The sequence below is a fragment of the Telmatherina bonti genome, assembly GCF_933228915.1.
Source record: "Telmatherina bonti genome assembly, chromosome: 16".
Taxonomy (NCBI): Eukaryota; Metazoa; Chordata; class Actinopteri; order Atheriniformes; family Telmatherinidae; genus Telmatherina; species Telmatherina bonti.
The window spans coordinates 15,917,184-15,940,967 of NC_136614.1; the positions used below are offsets into that span (position 1 = coordinate 15,917,184).

At 37.6% G+C, this 23,784-nt stretch overlaps 1 protein-coding gene across 1 annotated transcript in view; it reads left to right on the forward strand.

The window, feature by feature from the left end:
- Nucleotides 1-6,532: 6,532 nt before the first annotated feature.
- LOC306767772 (regulator of G-protein signaling 6-like) overlaps nucleotides 6,533-23,784 on the forward strand; it is a gene marked incomplete at both ends in the record, with an annotated part of 78,521 nt that continues 61,269 nt past the window's right edge. Inside the window, one exon of the mRNA XM_079255891.1 lies at nucleotides 6,533-6,748. Coding sequence (XP_079112017.1) covers nucleotides 6,533-6,748 — 216 coding nt within the window. The remainder of the gene's footprint in view (nucleotides 6,749-23,784) is intronic.

Consider the following 23,784-nt stretch of genomic DNA (forward strand, 5'->3'; position numbering starts at 1 on the left):
AACTTGTGATGGATCAGCAACTGGCTCCAGCTACGCTGTAAACTGGGGAAGGCTTCAGCACCACTGCAAACCAAAATATGATAAAGCTGGTAAAGACAATGGTGAGATTAATAACTTCATAATCACGTCACTGTGCTCTCCGACAAGTTGAAGTATTAAAAACAATCAGTAATTAGAATTATGCTTCAGACTGAAGCAGACATTTTTCCATTTTAATCGACCAGATGAGTCGTTTTACATCTGTACAAAACACAAGTGTCACCTCCAATAAGTCCTCCAGCAGAAATAATCCAGAGCTGGTTTCTGCCCCTAAATATACTCATTTTGACACAATAAATGTCTCAATTCTTTTGTTGCAGGACAACAACGATAAACAAGAAGAACCTTATAAAAAAAAGAAAAAGAAAAACAGTGCAGCTTGATAGTGTCCTCGATTTGCTGGCACCCCTCGGTGGGGAAGAGCCAGCTTTGCCTGCAGCGTCGTAGTGATGGGTGCTTCAGAAATTGGCATCTGTGTGTGTGTGTTGCACTGTGGAGGGTCCAAAGGGAAGGGACTTTGGAAACAGCAGGCCATCTTGCACTCGCTGTCATCACAGCGTGTGTTGGGATGAAAAAAGGCGAGCAGAGAACATGTTTAGCTCCGGATGTAATCGTGTTAATTTGGAGTTGCAGAATAATTTGAGTCTTCCTTGAAAAAAATGGATGTTGCACTTTTCTTTCTGTCGTCTCTTTATTCCTTTTAAACAGCACATCTGGAGCAGAGAAGCCTCACAGCGTTCATGCAAATCTGTCGTCTCATCTGATTGTAAACTGGTAGGACTGGGGAGCTCAGAATAAATCCCCTCTGCAGTATATTCTTCTTTATTTAAATTTAACAGAGAAGCAAACAAAATATTTTGAATGATCTCATCATATTTGTGCAATTCCCTATTTTCTGATCTGCATGTTCCAGTTATTTGCCTCCAACTATTTGTACAAGTTGCAGAAGCTGGAGCTTAAAACACAGCTGTGTTTTCTGAATGGCAACGTTTTTTGGGAGATGCATCTGACTGCAGTTATCACTAGATAACCTTAAGAAACCACATCGTCAACAAGCTGGCTAAAGCTGCATGACAGTGAAATATTTGTTAACCAATGAAGATGCAGGAATCTTATCTGTGATTTAATGTTGATATTCTTTAAAACAATTAAGCTAACTAAGTTTCAGATGACAAAGATGAGACAAAGTCCCTGATCTTGAAATCACGGAGTGATCCAGGCTGATCAGATGGGAGAATTGGACCAGAACATTTAATTTATATGTAAAATCACGAGTTAGAGCTAATCTGGTGGCATTGATCTTTGCTTACAAGGCTACTCGTGATCTCAGGAGCTCGATAAGAGTTATGGGAGTATGAACTTGAGCATTGCGAGGGGAAACAAATTGAGTATTTTGCTGTCAGTGTCAGGTGCAGGTTTGGAGAGCCGATCAAACAGATGGCGTGTTTGGACAAACTACAGCAGCTTGGGAGCCATTAATTCAGAAATGCTTCAGTCTCTTTCTGATTTGCAGCCATGAGGAAATGTCACATTTTATATCTGTTTCCAGAAGATGCAGCGCTCTGAATCCCAGAAAAATTGCTGATAAGAACAAACAGCTAGCTGATGAGAGTATTGATTTGAAGAGGCAGCTGACATGGAGCTTAATGTGTGTGTGAGCAGCAAACACACATGGACACAGCCAGGTTTCCACTTAAGAGAACGTTGCATTCCCTCGCCTTTATTACCAGAAGCTTCATAACCTAATCAGAAACGTTGGGTTTTCTGACCAAGTTAGACAGTTAATCTGAACCAAGCCCTCACCTCAACATTTACACACACACACACATCAATGTGTAAAGCACTTTGGGCTGTTTTTGATATGTGAAAAGTGCTTTCTAAAAAAAATAAAAAGAAATGTTGCTTTGAAGCAACACAAGTTTTTGACCTTAAAAATGACTAAAAATTTGACTTATTTTAATAACACGTGGACATTTATTACACATAATCCTGGAGTGGTTGTTCAACGCCTTTAGACTGGGAAACTGGACTTCACAACTTTTTAAAATGTATTTGACACCAGTGTGTCATTTATAGCGACACACTGGTCGTTTCAAACTGAAACCATGACTGACATTAATGGAGGGAGCAAGGGAAAGAAAGACACAAAGACAAGGGTTTACATATGTTGGACTTTTCCTGGCTGGAGAGATCTCAGAGAAGAGACCGGACACAAGACAGATGTCAAATTATCCTTTACTAGGTGGTGCCGAAGTGCCAGAATTATCCCTTAGACATGTCAAATATCTATATAGATGGCCAAAAACAGTAAAATTCAACAAAACAATGTCAAGGGACAATATATATATATATATATATATATATATATATATATATATATATATATATATATATATATATATATATATATGTATATATATGTATATGTATATGTATATATATATATATATATATATATATATATATATATATATATATATATATATATATATATATGTATATATATGTATATGTATGTATATGTATATATATATATATATATATATATATATATATGTATATATATATATATATATATATATATATATATATATATATATATATATATATATATATATGTATATATATATATATATATATATATATATATGTATATATATATATATGTATATATATATGTATATATATATATATGTATATATATATATGTATATATATATATATGTATATATATATATATGTATATATATATGTATGTATATATATATGTATATATATATATATGTATATATATATATATATATATATATGTATATATATATATATATATATATATGTATATATATATATATATATATATATATATATATATATGTATATATATATATATATATGTATATATATATATATAAACCTAATTAACCTATTTATGCAAAGTCTTCATTACAGTGGATACCTATAAAGGGGCTGTTTTCTTTTTTTTTTTTTTTTTTTTTTGTACAGTCACGGGCGTGGATATTATATTTGCAAATTAGCCACTTGATTCAACATTGGTGAATCATCCAATAAACTGCCACTCACTAAAGAATAAATAAATATATTACAAAATTAAAAATGTATAAAAACATTATGCTCAAAATTTCCCTAACTGGTAAACAGGACAAGAAATGATCCAGCAAATACAGAGAAAATGCAAACAAATTATTTTATAAATATTTTTATGGAATAGAGAAAAATAAATCAATAAAAAAAGCAAATAATATTAACAATAAAGAAAGGCATCACTACATGTCCGTAAATACAGTGTGTGAAAAAATGTGACATTGCTTTTTTTTTTTTTTTTGAGCACCTTTTAAATGTTTTCTGTTTTTTTGTCCAAAATCTTTCAGGTTTCACATTTTTTTAAATTCATACACATCACACTTTCTACAAATTACAATAAAATGAAGAAAGAAATCTTAAAAAAAAAATTGTACATTGACAAACATGGTAAGCTAATACAAAACGTGTTTAAATGAAGAGTGAGGAAGCTTTGCTTTGATGCATGTAGTATTGTACGTAAAACCACTTGATGTGTGACAATGGAAACTTCTTGGTGGCCTGGTTCAGTAGAAACATTGTTTTCTGGATAAAAGCATCAGATCACATCCAACACTTTGTGGATAAAGTTTGGTTTACGCAGTGGAGCAGAGTTGGTGATTGTTCAGTTTGGCAGAATATGTTATCATCATCATCAGTGTTGTCATAGCAGGAGTTGGCGGAGATCTAGATTAGGACTTTTAGTAGCAAGAGAAATGGAAACTGTTAAGAAAAAGAAAACCGTTCTCATCTGCAAATGCTTTGAATTGACCCATTAGGGTTACTGTATGTATTAACTAGAGGGCAGTCAGTGTATATCACAGCCTGGGCAGTTCATCCACCCAGCAGGCTCTGTGTAATCTACTGTAAACTGCTGACACACTGAAAACACATGACACAACTATGGCGGTCACATGTTTCTATGTCTGCCCATTACTGCAATGTCGCTTTATAAATACAGTCCCCCTCCACATATATCCCCCCAAAGCTCTGTTTCCCATCACACAAATCCACACATATCTTTCATCTTTTTAAATATTATTTTATTATCAGTGGGACTCATGTGGACTGGTTTTGACTGGAAAGAACTGGTTGAACTGATTGTGAATTGGTGCCATATAAATAAAACTAATTGAATTTTACAAAACAAAAACATCCTCAGCCATTATGAGTCAAAGAACAGTGGCTATGACAGGATAACGGGGATGTACAATTACTAAGAAAATGATTTAAGCGTCTTCACACCAACTTGACCAGTACATGTCTCTCCTGTTTACTGAAGCTTCCAATAACATGCCTTTTGTTTCTCTCACTGCTTCTGGGAGCGTCATTTAGCAACACTGGATTTGTCATTGAATTTTTCATTTAATTATTTTTCCAAGTCACTGATCTGTTTTTAATTTTGTTGGCCTTCCCATGTTAAGCTCTGGTGTCTCTAAAGGCAGGTCGTCCTTGTAGCTTTAAGGGTGCAAATGCAAGAGATAAGCAGATGGAAACAGCAAACTGAAGCACTTTAAGACTATAAACAAGTCAGTGGAAACAGGCACGAAAACAATGAAGAGAACTACGGTGGAGAGGATGTGTCAGAGAGGAGAGAACAGCAAGCAGTGTAAATATACCGGCACAGGGATGATTACATGATTGGATGCAGGTGATTCAATTAGCAACGAGGAACAGGTGGTGAGTGGCTGACGGGTCTGAGAGGAGACCTAATGGAGATGTATGATGAAGAGGAAAGCTAACAAAACAAAACAAAACAAAGTCTAACTGCGGTATGAAGCATAATTCCAGACGACGGCGAAACATTTTAATCTACTGCCTCAAAACAAAGAGCCAGCGAAGGAAAACAAAGCGGATAAGAAGGGAATTGAAAGGTATGGTTTTAGTTGAAGCTGTTTGTTCTGAAGTATGGAAATATACTAAAGTATGTGTGTGACAAACTTTCACGGTTCAAATTAACAAAAAGAGAAAAAAACAAACAAACAAACAAAAAAACCCACCAGCAGCAGAGAAAGAAAGCTACTGTTGTCTCAGTATGACTGCATAGCTAATATGTTCTGTGTTAATCACTCTCAGCAGCGTGTGCAAGTCGTATAAAAAGCATTATGAAACACAGTTTTATTGACTTTGTGGATTTAGTATAAATGTGGACTTTATTTTCTAAATAGCTTTTTCATATAAAGAGATAAGTAGAATGTGTTTACAGACTTTCCAACATGGTTTGTCATGTGTTAAAGCAACACAGCAGATCTGCTACGTCTGCCTGCCTTCAAACTCTGAAGTTTCTACATGACAAAATTCTCGTGATTAATTTGTTTAATTGGGTTTAAAATAATCTTATACTTCTAGCAAAACAGTCAAAACGTTTCTCTACAGCCGGTTTGTGAACAGACTTGTGGGTGTCGCATTTAGCCGTAAAGCAGACTGACTGGAGATAAACACAGTTATGTTGGGAATATGATATTCTGGGACTGTGATGCATCTCCACTCAACCAAGTAGTGACAAAGACAAATGAGTCGTGTCCTCACACTGAAGCCTCTAAAGTATATTCTTCATTTCTCCTCTTTCCTTTTCTTTGAACTTTGTTCTGGGGTTTTTTTTTTTTTTTTTTTACAACATCCCATCTGTCTGCAGGAGACAATATTTTGACAGCTGTCAGCCTGTTATGAGTGCAGACGGTGCATGTGTGTGTGATATAGAGTCATGTCTGGATGTGACCAGCTGTTTCTCACTGGATCTGATGCTTTCATAACTGAAGTTGAATCTGCATATATTTCTCTATAGACTTTGTGAGCAGCTAATATAACTGATGGTTGACATAGCTGGATTATATTCAAGCAACAATGAGTTGATGCAGCTCAAATTCAGGGCTTTGGGTTAAGAAGTTGTTTTGTTGTTCCCTTTGGGTATTCTTTAATCTCGGCTGTAAATTATTCTTATCTGGAAACAGATGTTATAAAGCATAGGAAGCTGAAGATGTTTACAAAGTATTTCTTTTGCAAAACATACATGTGTACATGCTACAGGTGATCTAAGTGTTGTGTAGCAGATCACATTATATGTTGACGGGGGACAGAAAGAAGAGATGTAAGAAACAGATCCTAACAGATGATGTATAATCACTCCTGTGATGGACGGCTTGGAGGAAGAGCAAAGATAAGAGAAAATTAAGAGTGTATGATGTCTCCATTACATCCTTCCTGTGTCACCTGACTGAAGATGGAGAACTGGTCTGATGGGAGCCACAAGCCCAGCGGTGAGTTGTAGGGTCCCATTCATCTCTCCCTGTCTCCTGCAGCTGCCTCCAGACACTGAGGAGGGAGCGCACAGGAGGACGTAAAGGAAGCAGGCTGACACTGATAAAGGAGAGAGGATAACCAACACAAAGGAAGAAGACTGACAGACAGACTGGCGATGGCTGAAGCACCTCAGCAGCAGCAGCAGCAGCAGCAGCAGGAGGAGGAGGAAGAGGAGCAGCAGCCGACCAGCTCTGCAGAAACCACAGAAGCAGATGAAGCGTCCGAGGAGCTGAAGGAGCCCGTCAAGACTGCTCGCCCTCTACTGTCAATGAGGTCCATGAGCAGCGTGGACCCAGAGGATGACACCCCCAACATGATTGTCTACAGAAAGGTAAGAGGAAAAAACATCCTGTTGTTGAGAATTGTGAGAAAATGTTGCTTTTAAGAAACAAACCTGTTGTGGCGTTCGGACTTGACAGCTTTGATTTCATACTGTTGTATACAAAACGCTGCAAGGTGCAAAATCCACCATGTTAAAAGACACTGAGCTGAGGAAAAACAGATTTGTGTACACACTGATTCAGAGTGTTTCTCAGAGACTTAGTAATCAGTAGAGGGTCTCAGAAATCAGGATTCGGGGGAGAGTATTTAGTCAGCTTGTCATAGTTTAAGGCCTCAGTGTTACTCTGTTTGACTGGAGTCTGTGACATAGTCGCTGTTTACAAATGGAACAAGTCTAATACCAGTGCAGAGAGCCTCCAAACCTTTGAGACACAATTACTACTTCACGGTGTCTGTTTCATCAGCTCCCAAAGTCGGCCTCACACTTGGTTGTTTTTCTCCCATAATGAAGCACCGGAGTGACTTCCATTCTTTCCCATAGGGTGTTAAAATCAACTTCAAACATGAGCAGGAAAAAAAGCCTCTTTAAATGTGCTACTTGCACATGTAGATTTATGACTTAAGTGATTCATTATCACTGAAGAATTCAGTTCAAATGGTACATGAGATGTTGGTGGTGTCACCTCTGGTCTCAGCGGAGCAAGTCTGGCTCATTAACTATCAGGCTGGAACAGAATCCTGCTGTATGTAGGTCCTTTAGGACCAGATCTCCAGCATGCTGCTTCTTCCCAGCACAATTAGTTGTGGCAATGATAAATTGGTGTTTAAAGTGTTGGAGTGAATGTTGGAGTGGAGATTTGATTCTAATCTGCCTTGAGGAATATTTGTTGTGACTGAACTTGACTCATTGTGGAAGAAAATAAACAGTTCGGTGTAGAGCTGAGCGATATACCGAATATACTCGATATATCGTTGCTAGTCCCCTGTGCGATATAGAAAATGCCTATATTCATCATATTCAAGTATCCTGTTGTCACGCAGTTGTTTTTAGCTGTGGGCGGGGTTTTCTCCCTCCTCCTCGACTCTGCACCGCTTTGCACAGAGAGTTAAAGCAAGCGCACCTAGTTACGTACATAACGTGAGCTACGTGCTACGTCATGAGAGGCAGCGTGTAGCTACTGTTGCCAACTTGGCGACTTTCTCGCTAAATCTGGCGACTTTTTGTGAAAAGCAACTAGCGACAAATCTAGCGACTTTTACTGGAGTTATTGGAGACTTTCCTGGTGTTTTGGCGACTGACTTTAAAGCGCATATTGTAAAGTTATTGTTAGAACGAGAGTCTCTCCCCGTCCTAAAGCACCCAGTCGCTCCGGCTGCAGCTGCAGCCAGTCAGAGGAGCAGAGAGGACACCTGCACGACTCCACCTACAGTCACAATGAACAGCCAAATTCGCCACTGATCCCGCTCTGGATTACAGAGTGGTATGTAAATTACAAAGTTTTTCACGTCACGCAAAAATAATTAATTCTATTTGATTACATTCACAGCCTCTGTCACTTACTCACCTCATCCGGTATGTGTGTGACACAAGCATGTTTATCTAGCTCGTCATGTCTCTAGAAAGTACAGAAAGGAGTGGGAATCAAATCCTGAATTAAAAACTGGCTGAAGCCATTTATTGGAGACGATACGAGGACATTCTGCCTGTATTGTAAGACTGATTTCTACGCTAAACTCTGCGATTTAAAAAAAAAAAAAAAAAAAAAAAAAAAAAAAATACACGACAACTCAAAAACGTATCCATAAAGCAAAGCCTTATATTTCATCATTTGAAAAGTCCCCCCCTGGAGCACCTATTTTCATACGTTGCATTTATTACATCATGCAAAGGCACTTTATTTTGTTTTAAAATGACATGTTTCTGCCACTGCTTTAACTGTTCAATAAATACGGTTTTGATCAGTTTGCTTTGTTACAATTTCATCCTTTTGGCATGAATGTTTAAAATCAGCATATCTTAATGCAGTATGAACAATTATGTTTTAATGGAGACACAAAATCATCTTACTGATGTGATTGTATGCACCAAAGCATTAATTCAAGGCTAAGGAAAATATGGAGATATATATTGTGACATGCCATAAAAATATCGGGATATTACTAAAAGGTCATATCGCCCAGCCCTAGTTCGTTGTGCAGAAATTAGTGACGAGTCGCTGTTTGTCGTGCAGACATGGATTAAACCAGAAGAAATAAATTGACTGCAAAGCAAATCTTCCTCTAAATGGATTCATGTCAGCATTTTTTTTTTTTTAACTGCAGGCTGTATTGATATGTTTATTTATCATGACCCCTAAAAAAGTAATACTGCAGTGGAAAACCTTGTAAAACATTTTAGAATTTGCTGACTGTTCCCATTTGTTAGTTCAGTGTCTGAGACGTATGAAGAGGTGGAATATTTTGTTCCGGCACAGTGTGAGCTGTATTTTAGGTTAAGCATATAAAAGCGGCGTATATGGTGCAGATTTAATTAGTAGCTATTCTATAGCGTTTCTGAGATGTTGATGTGAATGTTTTCAGCTTACTGTGCAGCTGACAAGGTAATGGAAAAGGCAGTATTTTGTGTAACTTTGTGCCTTGGTTTGTGTCAGCAGGAAGCCTTAAACTTTAGTCAGAAGTACCTGGAGAAATTTGAACCTGAAACTGAGTTTTGATTTGAAGAGTTTTAGACAGTCTTTTAAAAGGTTGACTCTTTCCAAAGTAAAACTATACATTAAGGAAACTAGCTCCACTACAAGTAAAGACATGAATGATGAAGTATTCTCCCCACAGCTGAAGAAGTCTTTTTGGATTGATCTGGTCTAACTTCATTGGATAAAGAAGTATTTAGTTGACTTAAAGGTGGAGTATTTAAGATTTTCAATATTTAAAAAAAAAAAAAAAATTTACTAAAAAATAACTACAATCATAATTAGTTTTTTAAAAAAAAAAACATGTAGGTTCCAGTCTGTCCATATTTGATGCGTTATTAAATTACAAGTTTAATTAATGACAAAGACCCTTCTTGAATGTTTGCCTGCCAGTAAAAAAAAAAAAAAAGATGTGCTTTTTGTCATTAATTAAACTTGCAATTTAATAACTCATCAAATATGGACAGACTGGAACCTACATGTTTAAAAAAATATCTAATTATTATTGTAGTTATTTTATTAGTTAATTCATTTTGAAAATATTGAAAATCTTACACACTCCACCTTTAAGTTGCAAAAATTGTTACTGTGACTTTTAATCAGATTGCAGTGACGATGACTGGCTGAATTTACAGCAGCTTTCATCGTATCATATTGCAGTTTTTAAGTGTTCACATCAGAGCTATGCATCTCAGTCAGTAAGTGCCTGCTAGTACTGGTTGGATCAGATAAGTGTCCTCACCATTTCATTTCATGAATCATATAGTCACAGCAGTTAATGGAAATGTGTTTAAGCCAAATTTTTTTTCTTTTTCTTACCTTAACAAAGTAGTTCTAGTGCCAAATGTTTAAAAAAACAAAAAAAACAAAAAGCAACCACGGTGCCATACATTAACAGAGGTGTGTGTGTGTGTGTGTGTGTGTGTGTGTGTGTGTGTGAGAAGCATGAGTGAAACATTTTAACTCTGAATGTGATTTTGGGATAATGTGAAAAATCAGAATAAATACCTACTGGCCTACGTGTGTGAGAAAATATATACATTTAACTGATATATCACCAATGCGCAATTGGCATTTTAGCCATTTTTATGGACTGATTGTGGATTTAGGGTTAATTCCCTCTTAGGACCAATTAGATGCTTGCATTAAGATTCTTTTTAATCTGGAAAAAAAAGACAAATGCATAAAGAAAATGGTTGTAAAGCAGGTATTGTGGAGCTACAGAAAAGGAAATATGTATTCATTTTTTTCCAGTGGTGACCCTCAGAAGCAGATGGATGAAAATATTTTTCAGCACAGAATCTGTTGTTTTTACTTAATAATACAAAAAAATAATCAGAAAAATGAAGCATCATGATGTGAATCAAGAGCAGTAGATGTTGAAGTTGTGAACTCATTATTTCAGTACAAGCAGATTATCAAGCTTAAAGAATCTTCTGTTGAAAGAAGCTGGAAGTGTAGCAGGAATAACAAGATGCCAACAACCACAGTCGACTTTGATAAATGAGTTCTTGCTGCAAGTTGGAGGGAAGGATTTAGAGATGGAAGAGAACGGGTATCAAGAGACTGGAATACAAAGAAAGAATGAGGGAACGCAGACTGGGATGGCAAAAAGCATAAGTGAAGAATAAAGGAGTGAGTGAGCAGCAGATGGATGCTAACTTGCCTTAAATGCCTCAAAATCTTGGCGTTTTGAAGACATTGGCTGTTAATAAAAGGTTAAAGTATATGATGTGATACAGTCACTGAGTAGTATTTTATACTTATATAATACTTCATGTAACATTTCGACATGAATAAATCATCATCAGACCCGCTTTTAAGGAACAAAACCAACCCTGAATAAATGAATATATGTGTGTGTTTTAAAATAAAGTCAATCACAACTACATATAAACACTTTTAACATGTAGAAAAAGACATGATTATTTTCTATTTATACTGCTAGTCATAGTTAATAAGACCAAATGGAGTACACTGCAAAAACTGAAATCTAAGTAAGATTAAAATCTTAAACTGAGTACACATATGCTTATTTTTTTTAAGAGAATTCCTCTTGTTTTAAGAGTACTTGTTTTTGGAAGTCTTGACAAGCCAAATTTTCTTGTTCTGTTGGCAGATAATTTATCTTCAGCAAGATTTACCTAATTTTTGTATTTTTTTTTTTCTTGTTTTTTAAAGACTGAGTTTTTGCAGTGTAATGCTTCATCCTGAACTTTGCTTCTGAAAACCAACCAGATCACATGAACTGATCTTTACGGGGAAAAAAATCCACTTCCAGCGAAGTTGCAACATTTTCCAGTCTCTGCTCTCATGCCTCAAAACACTTGGCTGTACTGCTGATTTACAATATTTGCTATTACACAGAAGACTGCTTTGTTATGAAATATGTATGGCCTACACGGCGTTCCCATTAGTCTCTCTGGATGACTCATCAATCATCCAAACACAAAGTGGGAGGGAGACGCAAATTGTGCCCCCAGTTCACCCTTTGAAGAGCTCTGGGACACAGTCACTTGAAACTCCTAATTTTACACCGCGACTTAACCGAGTGAAGGTCGGTTTTAGAAGGGTGGAGGGTTAAATCAAGGGAGGGTGTGAGAGTTGATAGTGGGTCAGTGCAAGAGGAGTAATTATAATGAGAAGTGATGGTTCTCTCCTTCAGGGAGCCATTTGTCTGCCTCAGTACTAGCAAGGTAAAAGACCCCAGTTCTCCTATTTTCTCCTTGTTAGCTCCTCTGTTGATGGATTTTGAAAGCTGCTGTATGCGTGTGTGATTTAACTGTGAAGCATCACGAGTAGAAAACTGGTCATGAAGTAAATGTGATCTTATCGGCCACATGCAACTAAATGTCTTTATTTCTTATGTTTTTTTTTTTTTTTCCTTCCAAATTCAGTTCTGTCTTCTTTCTAAATCACTTCCATTTTTTTAATTCTTTAGTGTGTGTGTGTGTGTGTGTGTTTTGCTGTCTTCTCTGCTATAGAGGAGAGGGTCTAGCATCTATGTGGTTTCTCCATGCTTGTGCTTGGGATTTTTTTCCCTGTCAGCCTCCAGATGATGTTGAGGTGAGGAGATGCGGTGCTGCTGACAGGAGCCGAGGGTGTTGACTCAAAAATTCACCAGCATAAATTCGAACCTGTCAGCCAGCATCGGCGCATAAACACTGCTTAAGTGTGTTTGTGTGTCTAAGCAAAGGATATAGGATGCAGTGCATTTGCTTATGCTGGACTTTGCGTGTATGCAGGTGTGTGACTTCCAGCAACCCCCCCTGTTTCTTTTCTTATTTCATGGCTTCCAGTCTAACAATAGGAGCTGTTGAGTTGCAGGTCTTTTCTTTTACGGAGCACACTGCTCATACAGATTCCTTCTCCATATTCCTCTGGGCTTCAGGAATGTTTTCTAAAAGAGTTCAAAAGTTTTGCTTTGAAATGCAGCAGCCAAGCTTCGTGGGTTTGGACACTGCTTTAAAAACCTTTGTGCCTTAAAGGCTTTGATTTGTTTGCATGCATTTTGGAGTTATCAGTGTGAAATATTTGCCCATCAGAATAAGGTAGAAGTTGGCTGTTTGCATCTAAACTTTCCAACAACAGACTATTTCCTCTCCTCGTTGGTAGGAAGTGGTTCTAGCTTTTGAAGTCAGAGGCTTTTCACAACCAAACATTTACTTCTTTGCGACGATGACACATATAAACATTTTAGTCAGGGTGCTTTGGCACATAGTTCCCAAATATGAAGGCCAGTGTAGGAGACTTCAATAGAAGTCTTTTTATTCATTCATTCATTTTCCTTACCGCTTAGTCCGATTAAGGGTCACGAGGAAGCTGGAGCCAATCCCAGCAGTCTTTGGGCAAGAGGCGGGGCACCCTGGACATGTTGCCAGTCCATCACAGAAGTCTTTTCATGTCAGACATAAATGTTTAGATTGCAGCTAAATATTCTCTCACATTAAACTTGGGAGCTTCCTTCAATCTCAGAGTTCATGCAACATGCTGACATTGTTTTTAAAATGATGAAATTGTGAATGCAAATCTGCATTTTCTCATGTCTAACCCATCATGTAGGGAATAAATGTTGCCATATATTTGTGTTTTTTTTTTTTTTTCTTATAAGTCTAACTGAAGAGGGGCTAAATGTAAAAGTTGACATAAATTAGGAATCAATCGTGTGACCTAAAGTTTAGGATCCGTTGGAGGCTATCCCATAAAAATATTAATCTGTTTTCTCTTTCCCTTACTCTAACATTCAGATACAAATACTAATGGCTTAGCATAATAAGGACTGAATGGACTGATGCAGAAATATACACTTTAATTGTAGATTTCCAGCAAATTGAAAAATGACAATTTGTCCCCTTGTAATGCAAGAAGATCTGGCAACCCATGTGATGGCGGTGGAACGTGACTGAGCCGTTTACCATGAGAGCTTATTGCTGCATTTTTAAAAGTTACACTTAAGGAGACTAAATGTAGTTAAATTCCAGCATCTGTACAAAAAGTAGGTTTTAGGTGGTTGGTTTTTTTTCTTTTACTCTTCCGACGAGGATGCCTGCTCTTCTTCCACTTCTGCACTGATTGCAGCTTTTTGCATCTTGTCACTGTCCCCATCTGGAGGAGAGCCAGGGGGCAAGAAACATCTTTTCAGTGATTTCAGTGTTTTTGCTCTTGATTTTAGAGCGATCACCGCCTGCCTGCTGTCAAGTCTTTCCTTTTAATAGCCAGACACTTCACTGGCTCTGTTTTCTGTGGCATCAGTCTCCTGACAAACACAATTTTTAACCTTAAAAATGGCATTTTATTGTCTTATTGGATATTACTTTTTTCATGAATCACCAGATCTTTTCTAATTTAACATCAAACCCACAATGGATATGTGGATATGTTTTCACATAACAAATCCTGATAACATGTCAGTCATTTGACAACAACCATATTTCCTTCATTGTTTTAATAAATAGTACCTTAAAAAAATCTATCAATTTAAGTTCTCCAGGCTCATCTGTCTTCAAGTTTGCTTTGTGAACAAACATCAAATGTTTTAAAGTAACTAAACCCTCTTTTAAAAACTGTGGAGAAAAAATACTTTTAGATAAAATATTTATTTATTTATTTATTTAACATTTAAGCTTAACATCATATTTATTTCAGGTCTGTTATTTGTGTGCAGCCCTGTACTTTCTCAGTAGGTTACCTTGAAACTAGAGTTGAAAGGTCTAATTTGCAACATGTCTTTCTTTTTGCATAAATGGATTTATGCAAGCGTGGACGGAGACAGGAATTTTGTGTAAATCTCAGCAATAAATTTCATAGTTTTAAATGGATTTATTAAGAACTCGTGATTTCTTTTACTGAGCGTATCTGCTGCATTAAAGTGGTCTGTGCAGCTTTAAAGAACTTTTTCGCCTGATTTAGAGGAATTTACTTAACTGTGTGGTAGAAAACACAAGCTACGCAAGGTGCTAAGTTATTTCATGCCTCTCAGCTTTTGAGCTCCTTTTTATTAACCATAAATTCCAGTCATGTCGATTCACTGCAATCCAGTGAATATTTATGAGCCAATTTCACATGGCAAAGATGTTCACTGGTGAACAAGAACATGAATCAGAGCTCACTCAACCTCTGCACAGTTCTCTGATGAACTCTGTATCCAAGCAGAAACTGCGTCTCAAGATTGTTACTTTGATCACGTCGGAACATCTTCATCATTTTTAAGGAGGAAAGTGGCTGAACAGGTTTTCCATCTTGTGTCTTTCTTGTGTGCTGCAGAGATGGGGGCATTATTTTTTTTCTCCAATTCTCTTTGAAAAAATGCAGTTGGATTGAAAGTGGATGCAAAGTGAAATTTATAATATATTATCTGATATGCAGGCTCATGCACAGATTTGCATTGCACATACAGCGTATCCTTTCACATGAGTAATGGTCTTTGTTCAAGTATGCTTAGGTGCATGTTTGTGTGCTGCTTGTCTCCTGCTGAATGACTAAGCACATGTAATCACAGTGCAGTCGCCTGCAGATATCTGAGGAGAGTTCATCACAACAGAGCAGGTAAAGCACAGCAGGCTAACCAAATCAAGGTGATGGGGAGAAGCTAACTGGAGGAGTTTAAATTGCAAATTTTAAGACAGGATGATCGTTCATCACGTTTCTCCATCTAGCTTTTCTACCTTCTTATGAATCCTTGTTGTAATTTAGTAATGCAATCCTAAATGGAGAAATATGAGACATGTTTACCTCAATAACACTGAGAAGCGATTCCAGCTTGATGATGAATAAAACCAGGATCAGCATACAGTTTATATGGAGAGGATAGTTATTTTAAAGAATTGTATGAGGGTGGGTGGGGGGTTGTGAAACTGAAGCAGCCTCTGACTGAGCATGCTCCTTATGAACGCAGTGTGCTGTTGAGAGTGTGTAATGCGCATTGTACTGAATGGCAACATTTATCTTTCTGAAGTCGGCTCTGAGGGTTCCAGCAGGTGCCTTTTTAAAGATGCATTACATAACTTTCTGACCTTAAAAACCACGTTCAAGACTTGTTTGATTTAACGGTGACATCTATCGTGTATTTCTGGAGCCACTGTTGCCCAGCAGTGAGAAACTGCACAACTTTATCATCTGAGACGCTGCGTCATGTCACTGCAGAGTTTCGCTTAAAACACACTGGCTGTTTTGAACGCGCAATGTTGCAGATTTAGTAAAGAAATGCAAGGAGATTAAAAGAGAGAGAGGGGACAAAACGAGTCATTGTAAGATAGTCTTTTGCTGGCTGGAGAGAGCTAACAGGTCAGCTAGGGTGGAAGATGGATGCTGAATGAGCTGTCGATAGGCGGCGTGTTGCGGGGAAAATGGCAAAAGTTCTGTAATGTGTCTTTAATACATAGTACACTTTAAGTCATGAATGTAATTGTGGAAACCAGTGTTGCATTTCCTGTCTAGTTTGTTGTCCATATAATCACCTAGGTGTTGGTAATCCTCCATCTTTTCTCCCTAAAATCCACAACTGTCCTTTTTTGTTTTGCTTGCACTAAATGAGGCAATTATTCCAACACCATGCCACAGAGGGGTCTCCATTTCCCTTTGCTCTGCTTCCTACAACATCCACAACTGAGATATCCCCCAACTTCAGAGTCCTAGGGTTATTTCATCAGATGATAGACTCTGAGGTCAGAGTACTGTTTCCTGCCATGCTCCTGTCCTGCTGGACGGCCTCTCCCATGCATCCTTCAGTCTCCCAGACTATGGTCTGTCAGCTAGTCAATAACCCAGGCATTTGTGGAGGCATGTTCTCATACTGGTGCAGGCAAACAGCAGTTCTGTCAGTCCTGGACGCTTTGATCTACAGACCACTTGAAAAAATGTTCAGTAGAGAAACGACTGCAGTAGATCCACACAGCAGGTCTTTCTGCTTTTTACAGTGGAGTTTGGTGCTATGATGAAAAGGGGACCCAGGGACGGGGCCCATCCCTTCGGCTCGCGGATATTTCATCCCGAGTCCCCACCGAGTTCTTGTTTCACTCCGTTCTAATCCATATTAATCCTCCTCGGTGTGTGCATGCCCTGAAGCACATCTTCAGTTTTTAGTTCTGATATTTCTCACAAAAGAGGATATTTGAAACATTCGTACCGGACACAAATGAGTTTTTTTTTTTTCTTTTTTTAAATGCTTTGTCACCACAAGCTCTAATGGATGAGTGGATCTCATCTGGTCAATGATCACACAAATGGAAGAAGACAAAGGCTAAAAGTATTTACTTTAGATTTCCACAGTGTTTTAGTGGGCTAAAATGAGCTACACTGAGCAGCTGTGTCAGTTCATTTTCAAGCATCAAAGCACCAGAGCTTGGAAAGAAACACGAACAACTTTACAACCAGATGCACTTGAATGAATCTGATCTGAAGCCCTCTTTGAATTCCTTGTAAGCTCGTTCTCCTGTTTACTCCTGACAGCATAGAGCCAGTTGGTTTTGTGAGTCTATTGAAGCATCAGTGTATTTGTCATGCTCTGGTTGTGTCGGACAGCAGGTGTCAGAGGAACCCACTTGGCCTTGCCTCTGTTGGTGCTGGTTCATATGAATTTAAAGTGACTGCGACCGATCCATAGTTGTGTACTTTTGCATGCGATGGGCTGGCAGTGCATCAGTGAGTTCTTTTTGCTTTGAAATTGACAGATCATATTGTTGTTTACACAGCAGGTAGATTGAAGCTGACATTTATAGAAACAGGCTACATTTTTAATCAGTTGCTTTATGTTTCTTTTATTTGATCCACAGTTTACAATCTGTTTTATTTTCACTACAAACCTTTTTAATATTCAGTGTAAATTTAGAGGCTTTGTATTACAAATTTCAAATAAATGTCAATGAAAAATTCCTGAAATGAAATTCTGCAGAATGATTTTACGTCTGCGTACTGTAGTCGGTGCCATCTTAGATGGGATGCATTTGCAAAAGACATCTTTGATCTTGAGGATGTGTCTTCTCTGTTTTTAACTTGTGCTTTATCATCTTGGATCAAGTTTTGGCAGCATCCTTTGGGGAGTGGACATCAGAAAACAGCTACACAGATTCAGAAGAGAACATTAAAGTGACATCTCCTACTACTTTGCAAAAAGCAACATTGAACCCTTGGGTTTGGCATTTTGCTTTCACCGTATGACTTCCTGTGAGCCAGAACTGGACATGTTGGACACACAGAAAGACGCGACACCTAGTTAGACAAAAATGCTTCGGGATTCATACTATAGACTACTGAATCAGAAATGATTTATGTGATGATGATGTCCACTGGCAGAGCTGTAAACTGTATGCACAAGGAAATATTCTGGCTCGCACGTTTATTATGTGTGCAGAGGATGTGAAAATGGCCCTTTTTAGAGCGTATTGTACTCCATTTTATGCTGCTCATTTATGGTGCAATACTAGCAAAGCCTCAGGTGGCATTTCATGATGCTTTTAGAATATTGTTGTTACTTCCAAGATGGACGAGTGCAAGTCAGATCCTTGTCTCAAATAACGTTCCTACCTTTCATGCTGTGCTGAGGAATTTTATGTATAGATTTGTGTGTCGATTTAAGGGAGTCAAAAAATGTAATTGTAATGGTTATGACTGAGCCAAAAAAAGAAGTGACACAAGGTATTTCTCCTGTTTTTAGAAGCACTGGAAAGTCTCCGGACGTTTTTATAATTATGCATGTGTGTATATATAGGCTATGTGTCTATATATGAATGTTTTGTTTTTTTTTTTTCTTTCTTTATTATTAATCGCTGATATGGACCGATGTGTCAGGAATAAAGATTATGATAGACAGTCGGTGGCAGTGTATCCTCTAAATATTCACCATATTGCCAGTTTTCAGGTCATTTTCACTGCCCATATATATACATTTTTCCTCTTGATGGCCACATTGTTAAAACACCCACACTGTACCTTACCACTGTTTATCTGCAGAATTTCATATTTACTGATTTTTAGTGCAGCATCCTTTTGCAAACCGCAGCTTTTCAGCAGCTGCTACACACAGATTAGTAATGTGGCCTGGAATAAATCATATATGTTTCTGTCAGTCGCCAGTTTCTTCTGCAAAGTTGGCTGTTTTAATTTATTTACTTTTTTAAACGTTGTATTTTATATAAACGTAAAATATGTCTAACATTGTTTCACAAAAATTATCAGCAATTCTTACAATACTGCTAAAAATGTTTATGTGTAAGCTTTTAGCATTGTTTGTTCATTTTACAATGTTACAGGATGGTTTTAGAGGACTTCAAACACTTAAAGTTTAATGTCTGTTGGGAAAAATGTACAATTTTAAATGGATGCTACATTGCTGTTTTGGTTTTAATTTATTTATATGCCAATTGAGCTTTGATTTGCAGTCGGGCATCAGGATGATCATACAAAAGCACAAATGACAACTGATACTTGTTAAGCCAGAAGCACATTTTTAAATGTAATCATTTTTAAAAACATATCAAGAAAAATGTTTTTTTTTTTTTTATTATAAAAAAATGCACTCTTAGGCTGGAACACATCCTTTTCTGTGTCTGCCTTTGTGTGATGGTGTATTATGTTTCTGCAGATGGTGACTCATGACAAATAAAACGTTTCAACAGCTCAGGATAAGTGAGCATTTTGTTTATCTGTGTTCTGTGGCACCACAATTCTGCTGTTCATACTGTGGTTTTTGTCTGCAGAGCAAATTGTTTAATCCCTAATTAATCTCGCAGATATTCATGGTGTAACTGGATTAACATATTGTTTTGTTAGCTGAACAATGACGCAGGCATTTTCTGGCTGTAATGAGACGTAGCACAACCTCCTTACTCGCTTGTCAAATCTGGCAGAAATTACAAAGGACTGCACATCAAAGGACTGCAACTGCACAAAGGACAAACACATATCTCCCCTCTCCCTATATTTACATATATACATACATGCACATGTTCCCCACATTCATGCACTTATAAGCAAAATTATATTGAGTGAGAAACAGAAACGGCTGAAAGAAACAGTGGCAGCAACTGCATTCAGACAGGTGTTAGTATTTGGATAGGAGGTCAATCTCAGCTGTAAATAAGTACACCTGCAGCTATTATTGTGCTAATGCACTATGGAGCTGGCTTAGCCCAATGTTGTCACACCTGTTTTGTTACATTGCTAAACAGATGCCCCCCTCCCCCCCAAAAAAAGAAAAAAAAAAAAGCACAGAATGATGGTCACAGTTGGAGAGTTAACTTGCCAAAGTTTTATGTAATTAATGAATGGGTTCCCTGCAGGATCTGGATAACAATAAATTGTTTTCTCTCATATTTTATTATGAGTTACCTAAATAATAATAATAATAATAAAAAAAACCTGTTCTGAGATGTTGATTTAAGTGTTAAACTAAACCTCTGTGGCAGAAGGTTATACAGAATGCTGCTTTTTAAAAACACTAATTATCTCCTTTATATACTGAAAAGGCTACTATGCTGCTGTGTCTAAGCCAACTCAGTCCCTGGTCTCATTTTGGAGAAAATATGAAAAACCAGATCAATGAAATAATCACTGCATCTCTGATCAGTAATCTATTTAATCTAGACATTTAATATTTTGTTTATGCATTTGACCATTTTTTTTTATTTTTTATCTATAATTATATAACTCTGGTGGGCCTAGAAAAGCAAAAAATCATGTGCTCTTTATCGTGGACACAAGGTGGGATGACACTTTATCAGGCTATTTGAAAGGCATACAATTGGAATATTGAATGCAGATATTTTATGTTTTTGGTAAAAATGGAGCATAATGAGTGGGAAAATAAGCTTCACATTCTTCTTAAAGCTTTTTTTACTTAAATTTTTCTTTGGAAAATAATACAAGATTATCTTTACATAAGATATTGAAAAACCAAAATAGGGATCCCGTTTTTTTCTCCCCTACATCTTCATAGTGCTTTTATATGCATATGTTTAGTTTGTATTTCTCACTTTCTGTGCATGTACCACTTTTTTCTGTTTACTGCCAGATTGTATGTAAAATATATGACTATCATATGTATTTAAGTCTATATTCACATTGGTAACTGTTGTCTAGGGGGGGGGGGGGGTGGTTCCTCGTTTTGTTTCCAGACTTTACGTTTCGGTTGTCCCTCGCGTGTTTTGTGTCCGCACCGCAGATCTCTGCCTTTCTACTGAACTTAGTAGTTTGCCTGCGTTTACTGCTCCGAGGCAGCTGTCACACTGCTGGAATATCTGCATGTCCAAAGTAGAAGTGAAATTTCTTGTAGCCATCAGCTTTGTCTTCTATTTAGCTGGATGTACAATTTTAGGAAGGTTTATAGCCTGTCAGGTTTCACTGTATGATCCTGGACAGGATCTACTTCACAACGCCAATGACAAAAATACTGTGCAAAGTTTGTTTCTTTGCATTAACTAAACTCTCACAAATCCATATCTTATTACAAATAGAACATATAGAAATAGAAACATTTTACCATTTTATGGAAAATTTCAGCTCATTTTGAATTTGATAACAGCAACACATCTCATAGTTAAAACAGGCTGATGTTTCCCATTCTGCAGCATCTCCTCCTCTGATAAATAGCTGCAAGCGTCTGGAAGTTATTTTATTATAGGAATATTGTCTCATTTTGGCCTGATCCAAGATTCTAGCTGCTCAACAGAGCTGGGCCTTCTTTGCCTGAAATCCAGTTTTGTGGTTTGCTATTGGTGAGAAATCTGGACTCCAGGCAGGCCACTTCATTCAGGCTTTGCCTTGCCAAAACCTGCAAGACCTTCCCTGAAAAAGACACTGTGTGGATGGGAGCTGATGTTGCTTTGAAACGTCTTTGTACTTTTCAGCATCGATGGAGCCTTCACAGATAGGATAGGTAAAAGCTGCCCATTACACAGGGATTTATGCAACCCCATTATATCAGCGATGCAGGCTATTGAGCTGTCTGCTGATGCCAAGCTTGATGGTCTCTCTCTTCTTTAGGTCTGTGATTTCCAAACAATTTCAGATTTGAATCCATTTGACCATTGAACAGTCTTCAATTTTGCCTTAGAGCTTTAACCTGCATCTGTGGTTTCCATGGTGACCTATGTTCAGTGATTTTTGGACATTTTTCTAAGCGTATGCAGTGAATTTTTTAATGTGCCACTTTTTAGGACTCAAAACCCCAAGCATCCGGTTTTTAACCTTTTTAATCTTTTTTTCATTCACACAGGGAGTCCGCTTAATTCTTTGACTTGTTCAAAAGATTTTTTTTGACTGGTGAACCTCTGCGTCCCAGTTCTTTGTATTTACTCTTATTCTATTCTACAGTCATTTAGCAGGCGTTTTTATCCAAAGCGATTTACTTACACACTCATAGCCCGATAGGCACATCGGGGGGGGCAACTTGGGGTTCAGTGTCTCAACTTTCTAGTCGCAAGCTGACTGCTCTTTCTCCTGAGCTACAGTCGCCCATCAGTTCTGTGTTTATTCACTGACAAATTCAATTTTTTCTCATGTAGACGCTTTCACTTTTGTTTTATGTACCAATTTTAATAATTAGAAGTGTTGGTTAAATATCAGACTTGCTTGATTTTTCTCTTTGCTAGGCTTATTACCACATTGCTCTGTTAAATTGCTAATATGGGTTTTAGTTTTTGCAGAAGCACAATACACATTTTTGCTGAAATGTACTAATTCTGTAAAATAGGTTTAAAAACAAATGTAAAAAGCTTTCTTTAATCTGGCGAGTCCCATTCACTGACTTCTATAACAAAGGAGCCCTTGCCAAGAAGGCAGGAGCAAGTTACAAAACTAAATTAATCATTTATAAACAAGGCATAAATGCACGAACAGCAACTCGAATACAAACTTCTGTTTTTACAGACTGTACCAAACATTTAAAACCTCCCAAGGAGACAAGGCCGACATGTTGACAGTTTACTGGAGCAGATTCCTGGACCAAAAAACGTGATAACATGCTGTCTTTCCAAAGTCAGCAAAGGCACGAGGGGCCTAAAACGGCTAAAAGTTCTGGGAACGCAGGCTGTATCTTTTAGAAAAAAGAATGAATGAGGAGGCGGTTTAGATAGATGGGGAGAAGCCCTAGCATGACTGTAGATAAAAACAAAAAAAAATATGCCAGTCAAACCATCTGCAAAAATCTAGTGATGACAGATCAGAACTTCATATAAAAATGTGATGGAAGAGAAATTATGCATTCAGCATGAAATGTAAAGCACCACGATGGACAGTCTTACGCTTTAAAGGGGTGCTATTATGGTATTTCAAGTTTTTTGAGCTTTCTACAGTGTTACAGTGTTGAATCCTCATCAGACATGTGAACGGCACTGTTTTTTTTATCACCTAAACGCATGTTTAAGTTTGAGTTTGAGTTTGAGTTCCAGCACTGTCTCCGTTCAGTTTCCATGGCGACGAAAAACGCGTCATTTTAGAGAGTTTTTTCTACTTGGAAATCCTTGTGACGTCCCGGGGGATAAGGTTCGGTGATTGGTTACCTTCTACTGGTTAACAAGGGCATGTACAAATACATAAGGCGGGTGGAAAACGTGGGATAAAGTTATTTCCAACGATGGCTGGTGAGTTTACCAAAGAGAGACATCCTGCTGCATTCGTTGCTGTTTTCCACTTCGTTTTCAGGGTCTGATTCAGGTTCCAACATGTAGGGCTGTATGCTATGTGTTGACATTGTATTTTGTTTTTTTATTGAGTTCATATTAGCCTAATCCTTCTGTTTATGAGATGTTACAATGACGGCGAAAGCAGGTGCGGTGCGCGCTCCCGATGTAGCGCGGTGGCGGGAGGCGGGGCTTAATGCAGAAGAGTCTCAGTCCACTCGTTTTGCAAACAGGCTGATCTGAGAGCCTACGGAGAGGGTCGGTCTGAAGTAAATAAAGCG